Source organism: Uranotaenia lowii, chromosome 2, assembly GCF_029784155.1.
Source record: "Uranotaenia lowii strain MFRU-FL chromosome 2, ASM2978415v1, whole genome shotgun sequence".
NCBI classification, from domain to species: Eukaryota; Metazoa; Arthropoda; class Insecta; order Diptera; family Culicidae; genus Uranotaenia; species Uranotaenia lowii.
In genome coordinates this window covers 63,791,551-63,805,414 of record NC_073692.1, presented here as the reverse complement: position 1 = coordinate 63,805,414, position 13,864 = coordinate 63,791,551, and the positions used below count along the sequence as shown (strand labels likewise).

General features: G+C 36.1%; 1 protein-coding gene across 15 annotated transcripts in view; it reads left to right on the top strand.

The window, feature by feature from the left end:
- Positions 1–13,864, top strand: part of LOC129748355 (piezo-type mechanosensitive ion channel component-like) — a 157,406-nt gene that overhangs the window by 110,077 nt on the left and 33,465 nt on the right. For 13 of the 15 annotated variants that reach the window (XM_055742947.1, XM_055742946.1, XM_055742944.1 and 10 more), the window contains 3 exons: positions 7,469–7,798; positions 7,857–7,939; positions 8,069–8,467. In XM_055742947.1, coding sequence (XP_055598922.1) covers positions 7,469–7,798; positions 7,857–7,939; positions 8,069–8,467 — 812 coding nt within the window. The remainder of the gene's footprint in view (positions 1–7,468; positions 7,799–7,856; positions 7,940–8,068; positions 8,468–13,864) is intronic. The other 2 variants (XM_055742950.1, XM_055742949.1) reach the window with 1 other exon arrangement.

The window sequence follows — 13,864 nt, the reverse complement described above, 5'->3', positions numbered from 1 at the left end:
TTTATCGCATCAAAAATCTTCGTCATGCCAAATTCGTTAATTCTCAGGCTATGGAAAAATGTGTTTTCAATAATGTAGATTGTTTTTTGTTTTGTCTCGTAATTAATTCAATCTCCATGAATACTAAGAATAATAATATTTCATTCCGATGACTTCATGTGTCCTCTCTTGCAAAATAATGATTTGAAGATTGATTCAAGAATTTACTTCTTAACTTTTCAATGAAATTAGTGAATAAGAGTGATTTTTTTAACTGTGTTTACTGCTCCGGCTAGCCTACCGCACGGAAGGCTACCGTCGCGCGATTAGAAATTTTCCCAGTAACCGCAATATGTACCTTTAAACCAATTTTCAAATAAAAGCTTTTGGGGTATCATGTTAGTGAGATTTTCTTATGCCAAATAAAGAATTATGAAAAATACTTTATCCGGAGCTGCAAATGGTCAGTGTCAGACAGCCAATGTCAGTCGACTTTGCTAGTGCCTTGAATGTCTATGTCATGCGATACTAAGTTTTGGTCAGCGATATAAACTTACAATGTCATCATGACCAAGTTGAAAGATCCACATATTGATTGCTGGGACATTTTTTTCGTACCTACAAAGATTTCATTTTTTAAATTGTTCTTGAAATTCTCACCTACGCATCCAAAAAATCAAATAAAAAAGCTGCACGAGTGTGTGATTCGAGGGGAGTGCAATAATGTCATGCAACATTTACGACTTTGACATTCTTATGTTGACATTGATTACTTGATTGACATTAATTTTTTAAATTATTCTCACGTGCAGAACTCTATTTATCATTTCTTCACCTGAAAATGCTTTGATATACCTAAGTGGATTATGAAATTATTGTTTAAAAAAAAACTCATAAACTTTGCATGTTATTTGGCAAGTTTCTATTTGGTGGCCCACAATTCCACACAATTTTTGAAAATCCAATCTAAATTTCTTTTTTTTTTAAACCGCCACAACTTGAGAGAAATTTTTTCAGCTCCAAATGATACGTTAAAAACCTAGAAAACCACGCTATTTCTAATTTTTGTTTTATCTTATTTTAAAAAGATGTTATGAATAAAAAAAGCGGCTCAAAATGCCCCATAGTCCTAAACTGATTTGGATGATTAAGTAAATCATGTTTTCCAAATTTACTTTCGTTGAAACCAATTTTAATTATGGTTTTTGTAATAGAAAACTAGTATTTTTGATGCTTTCTACGTTTCTCATAATGGTTTTTTATTGTTTTAATGATAATTGATAACAATCACTTAGAAAGGTAATTACTGAAATTGATATTACTGGTACTAGTTGATGGTACTACTAAACATATAGTGATTAAATTGAAATGAATTGGTTATATGTATATTAGAGTGCCCCAAATGACTCCACATTTGTAAAAGTTATGTGCTGCAGGTTAAAATTTATCCTAGGCCTGATACAAAGTCTCATGCCAAATTTGTGCCAGATTGGACTACGGCAAGGAGTCGCTCAACGAGCCTGAAGTTTGTGTGGAATTTTGAGACATTTTGTTCGGGAGGATCATAAAAAACCAGTTTTTCATCAACAACTTTGGTCCCTTTGAGCCGATTTCTATTAACTACGGAGCTTCTTGAAGCTTAAACTATGATAAATATTTCACTTTAAGATCGAATTTCGATAAAAGTTAAGTTAAAAAGTTATTAAGCTTCAAAAATTGGATATAATTTTAGGGATGGTATTAAAATGGGTTGTTCGGCCGACGGTTATCCAGCCGAAGGCTGTTAGGCCGAAAGGACGCAAGGCCGAAAGGACGCAAGGCCGAAAGAATGTTCGGCCGAATGGTCATTAGGCCGAATGGTAATAAGGTCGAATGGTCACTAAGGCGAATGGTCATTTGGCCGAATGTTCATAAGGCCCAAGGCCATAAGGGCGAATGGACGCAAGGCCGAATGGTGGTAAGGCCGAATGGATGCTAGGCCGAATGGTAATTAGACCGAAAGGTCGAAAGGCCGGAAGGTCGTAAGGCCGAATGGATGTTGGGCCGAATTGTCATTTAGCAGAATGATCGCCATGAATGGTTGCTAGGTCAATAAGAAATCTTTTACACTTGTCTGCATGCTAGGCAGAATGATCATGAAACCGAATGGTCGCTAGGTCGAATGGCTGTTAGGCCGAATGGACGATAGGCCGAATGTTCATAAGCACGAATGGTCATTAGGCCGAATAGTCATTAGACTGAATGGACGATGTTTGCAATGTTCGCAAAGCCGAACGGTCAAATCCAGCCTAGCATCCATTCGCCCTTACGATTATTTGGCCCGACGACCATTCGGCCTAGCATCCATTCGACCTTGCGAACATTCGGCTTTACGACCTTGCGGCCTTACCACCATTCGGTCTTGCAACCATTCAGCCAAATGACCATTTGGTGTAACATCCATTTGGCCAAATAATATTCGGCCAAATAACCTTCGGCCTAATATCCCATTCGACCTATTGTCCTAATTGTCCTAAAAATTTAACCCATTCGGCCTGGCGACTTTCGGCCTAACATCTTTCGGCCTATCGGCCTTCCGCCGAATGGCAGACAGTAATTGAAAAAACTCATCCGGTATAGCTGTGATCGATGTTTACTCTTGGGCTCGAACTTACGGACATCGTCTCAGGAAGTAACTGACTTGCCTACTGAGCTATATCACAAGCCCCGAGATAACAAACCGATACATAAGGACTGTATTCGAAAAAAATGCAACACTTTCATTTGTGAATTAATTTCATGAAGGTATTGGAAGTGAGGTGTTTGACAAAGCGCCATCCAAACCTTTCAATTTGAAAAATGGTAAATCAGGGCAATTTATCTGTCAGATTCGCCCAACACACAAAAAACATACCTAACATCGTGTCTTAAAGATAAAAAAAGCTTTCCAGCGATAAAACAAACATAATACGGTGGGTCAATCGTGCGTAAAATGGCAGATCCGTTGGCGGGGCAAAATTAAAAAAAAAAATCGGGAAGTAAATCGATACGAAATTAAGCGTCTGACGGATCTCTTGTCAGAAATTTTCAATTGAAAAGACACGTCTGAATATTCCGCGGAAGAACGAGAAGAAAAATTAAAAAAAAAATACCCAGTACCTACTACATTTGACTGACGATCCATCGAAGATGCGAATCGATAAGTGGTACATATATTAACCCGCCAAATATACCGAAAAATGCCTACAAAAGCGACCGTTTTTCTTCCATAGCTTTTTTGAAGGTTTCTCAATCAAAAACTCTGTTTTGGTTGGTTATTTTGAAAGTCAAGCTTCAGGAATTGAAGAAAGTCAACAAAAATAGCCTTGATTTAGGAAAAAGGTAGTGCCCAATATAGTGGCGCATAGAGTGTCCGTCCCGGGATTTCCCGGGCGGGAATTCCCGGGAATTTGAAAAATTCGGGAGTTCCCGATTCCCGGGAATCGTAGTTTCCTTCCCGGGAATTCCCGACATGTATGACATTTTTTCTCTGGAAAAGCCTGGAAGATGTTCTTTTTGAAAATGTAGTCATACAAAACTGATTGAGAATATGCCGATTCCTGTGGCAGTAGGGATTTTGCAGCCATTTGGTACATTTTTTTATATTCGAATAGGTAAGTTTAAAAAGATTATATGTATTTCCACACCGTATTCATTGAACGAAACCCCACAAAAGTTCGAAAAATATATGAAAAATTGCGTAGCAGGTAGACTGATTCTCGAAAGTAACATTCGTGCACTTGTTTCCCTTTGGCTTTGAAAGCCAGATAAGCCAGATAGTTTTTTATATGAAGAGAAAATATGTGTTTAGAAAAACGAAAAATGGTTGGAATAATCAAACAAATAAAAACATATTTTTTAATCAACCCCTAACTGCATGGATGAATTCTTCATTTGACTTATTCAGGTTATTTTATAGTTCTTTAGACTGTTTTTAAATATCATGGTTGAAAACAGTTTAACTTGTTGATTAAAATAAGTTAAAAACATTATGAAGAGTACATTTTAAACAAATTATGGGCTTGTATACACGAAAAGTTCGATAAGCTATGTATATTTGAGTCGAAGTGCATATATTTTACATGTTTTTTAATATTTCCCGGGATCCCGGGAATTCCCGGGAAACAGGCCACCAGATTTCCCGATTCCCGGGAAAGGGAAAATGGCCGGGAAATGGACACTCTAAGTGGCGCATATGTTGCCCAAACATTTCAGTGAATATATTTTTCCATTAGACACTATCTCAATAATTAGTTGACAGATCGCCACAAAATTTTACACATGTAAACATTATATTACTAGGTAGTATAACTGAAAATTTCATCAATTTTCTTCTATCCACTTGAAAGTTATCTAAAAATGAAAGTGTTGCATATTTTTTGAATACAGTCCTTGTATGTATTGTATATATCTAAATAAAAGTATCATCTGAGAGTGCTATTATGGAAGTGCAAAGTACTATTTCTTTAACTACTTATATTAATGATCGGTACTGTAGCTTCAAAAACATCAACAGTGCTATTACTATTTACCTACTGTAGGACGAAGGTGTAGTTTCTAACAGATTAGTTTGAATTTATTTTTTTTATCTTGCAATACTCAACCACCCCATTTGATACAAAAAATCGTAAATTTAGACTTATCCTACTCCTCATATCAAAAAGCCATCATTATTTTTCGCTTATTTCTTTTAACATATTATTGCTTTTTAATACGTACATAAGAATGGCAGCAGGATGGGCTATGTCGAATTTCGAAAACTGACCATATACATTTTGTAGATTACCCCAAAAACCTGACTTGTGAAAAACTTCACTTACTTACACTGTTGACGATCCGGGGCCAGCGTCTTCACCTGGTCCCAGTCAAGATTCTCGTCGACAGTTCGGATTTCAGCGGCTAGGCATCGCCGCATCAGCGCATCAGCTGAAAAATTTCAGCTCGATCGGATTTGATTCAGAGATGCCTCAGAGCCCTTAAAGTTTCAATTTTTTGTCCCTCAAAAATCACTAAAAGGGGACCAAAGAAAATCGGAAAAAAAGGAATTTTAATTTTAATGCCAAATGACTTAAAAAATCATAAAACGTCAAAAACTGGCGATGTCTAAAAAAAAATTTTTTTTTCAAAAATCGAATTCAAAATTCTAAAAATTGCACCAAAGAGGGAGGGGGACCGAAGGAAAATCGGAAAATCAAAATTTTAATTTTAATGCCAATTGACTAAGAAATGCATGAATCATCGAGATCTGGTGTTAACTCGAAAAAAAGTGTAGGTTGAAATCGACTTTCTGGAACGTAGCCGTTATTACAAAAACTGGCCGTTTTTCGGAAAACCGGCTCAGAAAGTCGAACTTTGGCTAAAAATTATATTTCATGAATTTCTAAGTTATTTGGCATCATCATTAAAATTTCGATTTTCTAAAATTCCTTTGGCCCCCCCTTTGGTATTTTTTTAAATTTTCAAGTCTATTTTTGACGAAATATTGATGGCTTTTGAGGCACCCCAGATCAAGTCCAATTGAGCTGAAACTTAGCACTGGTCAGTTTTTTGGGAAATTCAACAAAATGTATATGAGCTGTTTTCATAATTCGATCATGACATTTTTTCCGTACATCAGTTGCCACCCTAACGTACATACTTACATTTAATGTCTTATTTTCACTGTCTTATTCATCACTATTACTTTAAAAAAAATTGCTTGATCTGCAAGTGCACATATTTTATAAAATTGAGTTCCGATTTGGAAAGTACCAAAATGAAAATGTTATAATTACTCCAAGTCTACACTTATTACATATTAGGCTGTCGAGAAGCTGCTATTGACCATTTGCATGAATTTCGATGCACATTATTAGCCAATCAGCTAAGAATGTGACAAGCATATCTAGTTCGGAATATGATTCCGGATAATGTGTAAACAATATCTTCAAATCAATAAATTCAACCGAAAAAAAGTCGAAATTTTTACTTCTACCATTCCATGTGTCGCTTTGTGGATGTGTTAATGCTAGATTTATAAGAAAAGTGCAGTTTGCTGCAGTTCGATACAGCGTTTTGCAAGTGTATCCGAACTTATCAGGACAGGGCAAGTATAGCCCAAAAAAATTCGTAGATTGTACTTTACCAAACTATCTTGAACTGATTCGAGAAAGTAGCATAGTTTGCTCTGAGTAGTTAACGACGACTAGACAGGTATCAGAATAAAGGTAGGCTTAAAAGCGGAACGTTATCCAAACACACGGGAAAATTGTGCGTTCGCCTTTATTCCGTTAAAGCGACACCAAAATTCTAGCCTAGCGACGTCAGCTTTTAATTGTAGGCAGTATGATATTTTACACCTTTCGAATAAACTTCAGCTCTTCGGCGTTGCAGTCATTTATGAATATAATAAACAGAAGCGGTCCGAGGTGACTTCCATGAAGTACCATAGCGGAGTGGCAAATGTAATAGGCAGTGTTCAGTAAAGGTAGCTAGGAATGTAATGTAAACATGAAGATAATTTTGTGACTACCTGTCACTGTGTTATTTAGATAGCTTTTAATCAAGAAAAGTATAGACAACAAATTTTTGGGCACGGTTAGAATTAAAATTTACCTGTTTGACCATTATTAATGCGGTAAAATTGATCGAAGGGACCTAGAGGACCTAGCTGTGAGCTGAGTTGAAAAAAAAAACGCATCGATTCCATAATGGCAAAAAAAGGTGTTTATTCAAACGCAAACCAAAATTTCGATTCTGAACGTGGGCAGGAAGGTTTCGTGTCGGTTCGTCCAGCAGGTCGGCCTTCATGTTTACAATTTAAGAAACTCTTTAGCCGAATCAATAAATGTAATAGTCAAATTGTAAGCAAGAAATTTGGACCTCTAAATTAAAGCAGGCAACTAGCAGATCTCCGTACTGAAATGGTCTGTTGGAAAGTCTCACGTGGATTTTTGAATTTCCGCCTGACTATCAAATATTGAAGAATAAATCTGAGCTCCTGAGTCGGCACATGCATGCATGTGCACGAGCTTTTCAGTCTTTAGGTAAGGAAGATTGTTACAGCACACGTTGAGAAGAATGGGGTAATAGGAAGGTTCGTCCCGGATACTGTATTTTCGAACAGACCTTGTGCGTGCAAGAAAAAGGTTTTTATCTGAACCTGCAGTGCTGGTTCATAAAATTTGCAACAGTGTATATTTTCCATTCTCATGCAAAACTATCAATTTGTATCAAATAAGTTGAACGTGGTATTAGGTATAGTACGGTTAAGCACAGCTTTGCTTCTTAGTGCACACTGCTGGAACGTCTTTTTTCTCTTTCGATCTATGGTGATCAGATGCATTGCACTACCTACTATATAAAACTCATCAAAAACGAAAATGAACTCCATTTTTGCTTTGATTATATGTTGCTTAAACATTAAACCGCATTGCTCCAATTCTAACTTCAGGAAAGCCACTACAACTAAGTATGTTTGAATCTTACTCAGGATTCTGGAGGTAACAAAAGAAAACCTGCGGAAGACACCGACCAAGCGGATGGCCAGAAGCCTAGCACCAGCAAGAAGCAACCGCGTGCACAATCTTCCACCGATGAGGAAGCTCGGCTGATCAGCGATGACGACGAAGAAGAGCACGAAACCGAAGAACAGGAAGAGGAGGAGGAACCCAAGAAATCCAAACTATCCTTCTCCGGTTTGAATCTGGTGACAGCTTTCTTGGCGGGAGCTCTTGGATCGCTTACACTGCGTCTTCATCGGGTTTCCCGCAGCTACCGATACGTTATGAAAGTGTTGGCCAAAGAGAAGAAAATTTTGAAGGTATGAGTTACTCATAAATTTTGAGAATGCTTTTTTTGACCAACTTCTATTTCTTTAGGAAACACCTGGATTTGGAGCAGGGATGCGAACCGGGTCTAGTATGGTATGGACACCGATTCAAGGCTCTCTACGATCGGGAAGGTAAGTTAAATCGTTAGCGATACCTTAATAGTGTCATTAAAGTATTAAATGAAATTGTTTGTAAATAATTATAATAATAATTCATGTCGCTTGTGCTGTTCAATGTATAACTTGCCGTCGTTCTCGTAGTGTGCATTCAGGTTCTCGTTCTGGTGCTAGTACAATTAGTTTAAGGTCCCGCGCTGGAACCCCAATCCCCAGTAGAATAGCCCTGTCCCGTAGTTCGATTCACAGTAGTAGAGCTTCACTGCCTCATCCGGTAGTAGCTGCCTTGGCCGGACAACAACAGGCACAGCAATCGGTGCCATCACCGGTGCCGAAACGACATTTGCCCCATCAACCAGAACACGCTCATGAACCAGAACAGTCGCCGCAACATCCGTTACCACTACACAAACAATCATCCCAATCGTCGCTGACCTATTCGCCCAAAATTGGCGGCATCACTAGCACCACCACCACACGTAGTCAAGAACAGACTTCATCACAAGCCGAAACTCATATCGAGCAGTACATCCCGGAACAAGGGTAAATGGTTTTGTAAACTCTAATGCACTCTCTCATGGCATCATCTCTTTGCCGAGCACGCTATCGATTTTACTAACCCCGAAATCAAATTTATAAGTGGCTGTGAAGCTCATTGTGGTAAAATTTAGTAAATATGGTGTAGAGAATGTAGTTGTGTAGTAGTTTCACATAGCGTGTTTTAAATGATCGATTTCTATTTTTGATTTATGTAACGTTTGAATGTAAGTAGCTGATCAACTGTATTTGATTTATTCTGATAATTTTCCAAGGCTTGAGGTTTCTTTAAGCTAGCTTTATTATGTTAATTTTTTTTAGTACATAATTAAATGCTAAACCAAGAAACCAAAAGTCTTATATCTACTTAAATGCAAACCTCCAAAGTTTGAAATCTGCTGAACAAAGCTTCCAAAGCGAATTGCCACCGGATTTGCTCGAATGCGGAAATGAAAGTTACGAAATGGACCATAAATTAAATTGTTTGATATGTTACAAGTCAACCGCATTACTCTAATATACAACATGAAAGTTACGAATAGGACTTTTAATAGCCTTCTATGAAACATAAAAGTAACAAAAGCTCCTCAAATAGCATTCTTTGTGACATGTCAACCGCATCCGCCAGTTCATGAATATAAAATGGGAACGAACATGAAGAAAAGCACATTATCCAAAAAAAAATCATGCAATAGCCGCCTAAAAAGAAAGAGAGCATCCTCGCAAAAGAATGCCTAATTCTAAACCACACAATGATTGTAACTTTTTAGAATCTAGAATGGCTTCCAAAAAGATTTTTTTTTTTCATTCTCTATTCTGTTTTCATTATGTTACTTTCAATTTTGAATGGGTTACTCGATTATTTATCGTGAATTTCGATGCTTAGCTAATCTAAAGTTTCTTCGCAATTTATGCTATTCGTTGTGCTGAAAGCTTATTATTTGTTTCTAATAGTTGATCAACTTGTACATTTTCAACCCTTTAATCCATGTTTTTTCATGGAGAACAGTTGGCAACAGTGTGTGCATAAGCCAAAAAAAATAAAATTGTAAATTTGCTACTTTATAAATCATAGGACATAGGTCCTCAACCTCTTTCAACGGATTAGGCTTAAAAATTTTAAGATTTCATTCCTAAGAGCTTTGCCTGAGTTTACATTCATTTTGTTGATTTGATTCAAAATGCGTTTAATAAGTTTATGTTCTGGAATTTTTGTTTCGAACATCTTGAATTTTGGCTTTAAAGCTTACTTCAGATAGAATCTGAACAAAAACAATTGCCTGTATTTCAGTTAATTACTATTGAATTCAAGATCTTGTTTTATACAAATGTAGCGTTTTCTTCATACTCTTAAGAAAAAATACGGATAAAATTATTCGACAGGGTTTCGAAGGAAGAATTTTTCGAATTTTTCCAGTAACATGGCCCATTAGGCGGTGCACACCAAGAGTTCATCGTTTTAGGTATTTTATTCCACAAGGTTTTCATCTGATTAAGGATCATGATTACCCCGTATTTTTTAAATAGGGCGGGACTGTAGGAAGTTTAGTGGGTTAAGTTTTTTTTGGAACAAACTGAACCCCTTTCTCTGCATATCATTCTTGAACGACTTTGCTGTAACGACAGCATGCCAAATCTGGCCAAAACATTACTGGATGGTCGTGGGATCGTATGAACGACAAAATTCGTTTTGGATACACTCTTTTGGTATAGTTCCAACGTCATTTTCTTATTTGTAACGAAAACTTTCGTTTTTTTTTTGCCACAGCTGCAAATGCCCTGCCGAATCATAAATAAGGAATTTCCCCACTCGTCAAACGAACAGCTGATTTCTCATATTTACATTTTCTCGGCATTTCGTGGTATGGTAAACATAATAACAATATTCCGCATGTTCAATGACCAGATAGTAACGAAATAAAATTGGTAATGCAGTTGTAGTGATTTCGCAAGCGCACCTTGCTGAGGAGAATATTAATTCTTTATTTAATTAATTCGAAATTCATTACTAGTTAAGACATGAAGGTATGTTAATGATTTGAATTTAAGAAGTTTTCAAAGAAAGCATTGAACAGTGCTTATGCAAAGGTCAAAATGGCAACCAGTTGGTGTTTAAATTTTTCAAAACAAAAACAAAAAGTAACCCTACCACGATCTGTCTCAGGAAATACTCTATTTTCGTGCAAATTTGTCGGCAAAAACATGATTAATTAATCTGATTCCAAACAATTGGATTGAGCAAGAATTTATATATGAAAATTAATAAAATTTCGATCCTCCGAACGCAATAATACCTTGAAACAAGTTTTTTAAGCACGGTTTCTTTTTTTTTACTTTTAAAAAGAAAGAAAAACAGGCATCTTTGATAATTGGCCATATTATAGAGGAGACTCTCCCCTATTCAATGCAATAAGTCCAGGATAAAAATCGATCGGGGGTCTAGAATATTTTTTAAAGCTTTGCTTTGCTAAATAAAATTTTCAAGTTTTCGTTAATAACTTTTCCTAAGAACTTCAAATTTTACATTTTTTGGTTTAAATAAAAAAAAAAACGAACACACACTTGTACAGGATCTCAGTGAAACTTCATATTTCTTTAAATTCTACTTAAGACTAAAGCGTTCATCTTTCAAGGGTTTTATGGCTAGCATCGTACTAATGCTAACACCACCAGCCCACAGTGGTCCAAAATGCGAAAAACGTGATCGTTGCTTATAACTTTTTTAGGTCACATTTTAGCATATCGGTGTCTTCGGAGAAGTTTGTCAGTAAAATCAGCACTATAATAAAAAACTATTATTTTCTATCAAATTTCTAACTTCTCTGCTATAGGTTTTAGCTCTTTGATGTCTTCGACAAACTTGTTAAAAATTAAATTTTCTACAACTTTGTCTCAGATGCCAAGTTTCGAAAATAATTATTATCCGAGATATCGGCCAAATAGGAAACTTAACCTCTAAAAATCAGTTTTTTAATAATAACTTTTTTCAGTAAATTTTAAGTTTAATAAAATGTTCCACAAAGTTGTTTGTCTTACTAAAATACACCACTTTGTTGAACATTTCAAGTTTGTAAAATGTGATAGTGCAGAGCTATGTTAAAAAAATTACCGAAAATAGGGCTTTTTCACGCCTTATTTTACAAACACCGGGCAACATCGGGCAGCCCGCTTTAGATGCAAAATAAATTCGAAGATTTCGTCTACAAGATGCAGGTACAATCGTCAGTATCCACTAGTATCCAAGCGAGATACTTCATTTTTACTTTTCCATGTTTGCATTAAAAACAACGATTTCTATGAAAGCACATACAGCGCATTCTACTAGGTACGTGTGTTTTCTTCTAGCTTTTCCCTGCGCGATGTCAGAAGCAAAGGTTTGGAAGCGCATTTGTATTAGTAGCATCTCCAGCTTGTAGAGGTTATCTATTTCAATTGAACACACAATAACCTGTACTAATAATACAATAATAATAATTATTTTAGAAACTTGGCATCTGAGACAAAGTTGTAGAAAATTTAATTTTTAACAAGTTTGTCGAAGACATCAAAGAGCTAAAACCTATAACAGAGAAGTTAGAAATTTGATCTCACTTGTAGGGGGATTAATCAGAAAAATAATAGTTTTTTATTATAGTGCTGATTTTACTGACAAACTTCTCCGAAGACACCGATATGCTAAAATGTGACCTAAAAAAGTTATAAGCAACGATCACGTTTTTCGCATTTTGGACCACTGTGCAGCCCACAGAAAGAGTACTATGTATGCCGTGACCGAGAATCGATCTCATGACTTCTGGCTTAGGAGACTTAAACGCTATCCTCTAGGCCACGGTTGGTGGCAAATTTCAGGCAGATTCCTTCAAAAATATCCAAAATTTTCAAAAATTATGGTAAAAATAATTTTCAATCAAACATTCTGGCTAAAGTGTTAAGTTCCGAAAAAAAATTGAAAATTTACGATGATAATTATCTGGAACTACACCCAAAGAAAGGGTTGAAAATGCCTATTGGAGCTAACCATGCATGTGCCGAAAATGCGCTGATATGTGCATTGCGCCAAAGATGGTATGATTGGAAAAGCACTACTGGCATAAAGTTTCAAGCTCTCTGACAAAACAATGCATGACCACTTCATTCAAGCGACACAAGAAAAACTCTGTTGTGGTATGAGCCTACTTGGTTGAATGATTCAACTGAATCAAAGCAATCGAAAGATTCCTTTTAATTCAACCACGGTACTACCGGAATCTTTCGATTGCTTTGATTCACAAGAAAAACATCTTATGGGATTTTCATCCTTTGGATTATTCATCCCAGAAACAAGATAATAATAAAAAAAAATCCGTCTGATTGTGAGATTAAAACCCACACCATTTTTGACTCATGCAACCAAAAGTTCGGATATCACTTAAGTACCGAACTTCACATAGAGCTGTACACCAGTTCTGTGGACATTTTTTGCTATAAAATGGTTTTTCTAGGTCCATTGAAAATCATCCTTTATCAAGTTCTGGCAAAACTCAAAAAACCTTTAAAGTACTGTTTTGGTTACTATTTCTACTTTTTGAGAACTTTAAAGTTGGTATAAGAAAAACAATCTTCTTGTTACGTACTTCTAATTTTTTCAACATCAAGTAGCTATCAAAAGGTTGCAAGTTTTTTTGTACAGCTCAAAAGTTCGTTAAAAAATCTCATTGTACTCTTTTGTAAACTTGAAAGTTTTTAATTAGTTCCAACGAGCGTTCAAAAGCAACTTCACAATATAGGAACTTTGAAGTAGATTAAGAGGCTTGTTTCGGACTTCAACGCATGTTTGCCTAAACAAACACGTCATTACTTGGGAAACGACAATATTAAGTTCACATTTAGATCCGGGGGGAACTTTTTAACAACTTGAAAGTTGGGATAAAGTAGAGATTAAGAACCGGAAAGTCGTTTTGAAGAAAATCATCACATCAAGTAAAATCGTTGCCTACTCATGATAAGATGTTAGAGCAGCAAGTATGTAGCTCGATTTTAAAGCGGTGAGCTTGGGTTCGAGGCTTGGTAAAAAATGTGAGTTAGTCACAAATATGGTTGATTAATTTGAACTAAATTAGCGGACTGAAGAAGGCATATAAAGGAGCGAAAAAGTAATTTTTCCGATTTTTTTGTTCTGCTTCAAAAGTGTTTTTAAGCTGATTAGAAGTTGTTTAGCAATTTATGCAAACTTTTGGTCAACTTGAAAGTTTGTTAAGTTACTTAAAAATTGAGCTGAAAAGAAGTTGTATTACAATACAAGATTGAGCTGATCAAACCTGATCGAGGAATGTTAAAGCTCAGTTCTTTTATAAATGGGACACTTTTTTTTCCTAACAGCTCGTTCACTGGTAGTCGGACATTCAAAATTTTGACAGCATTTTG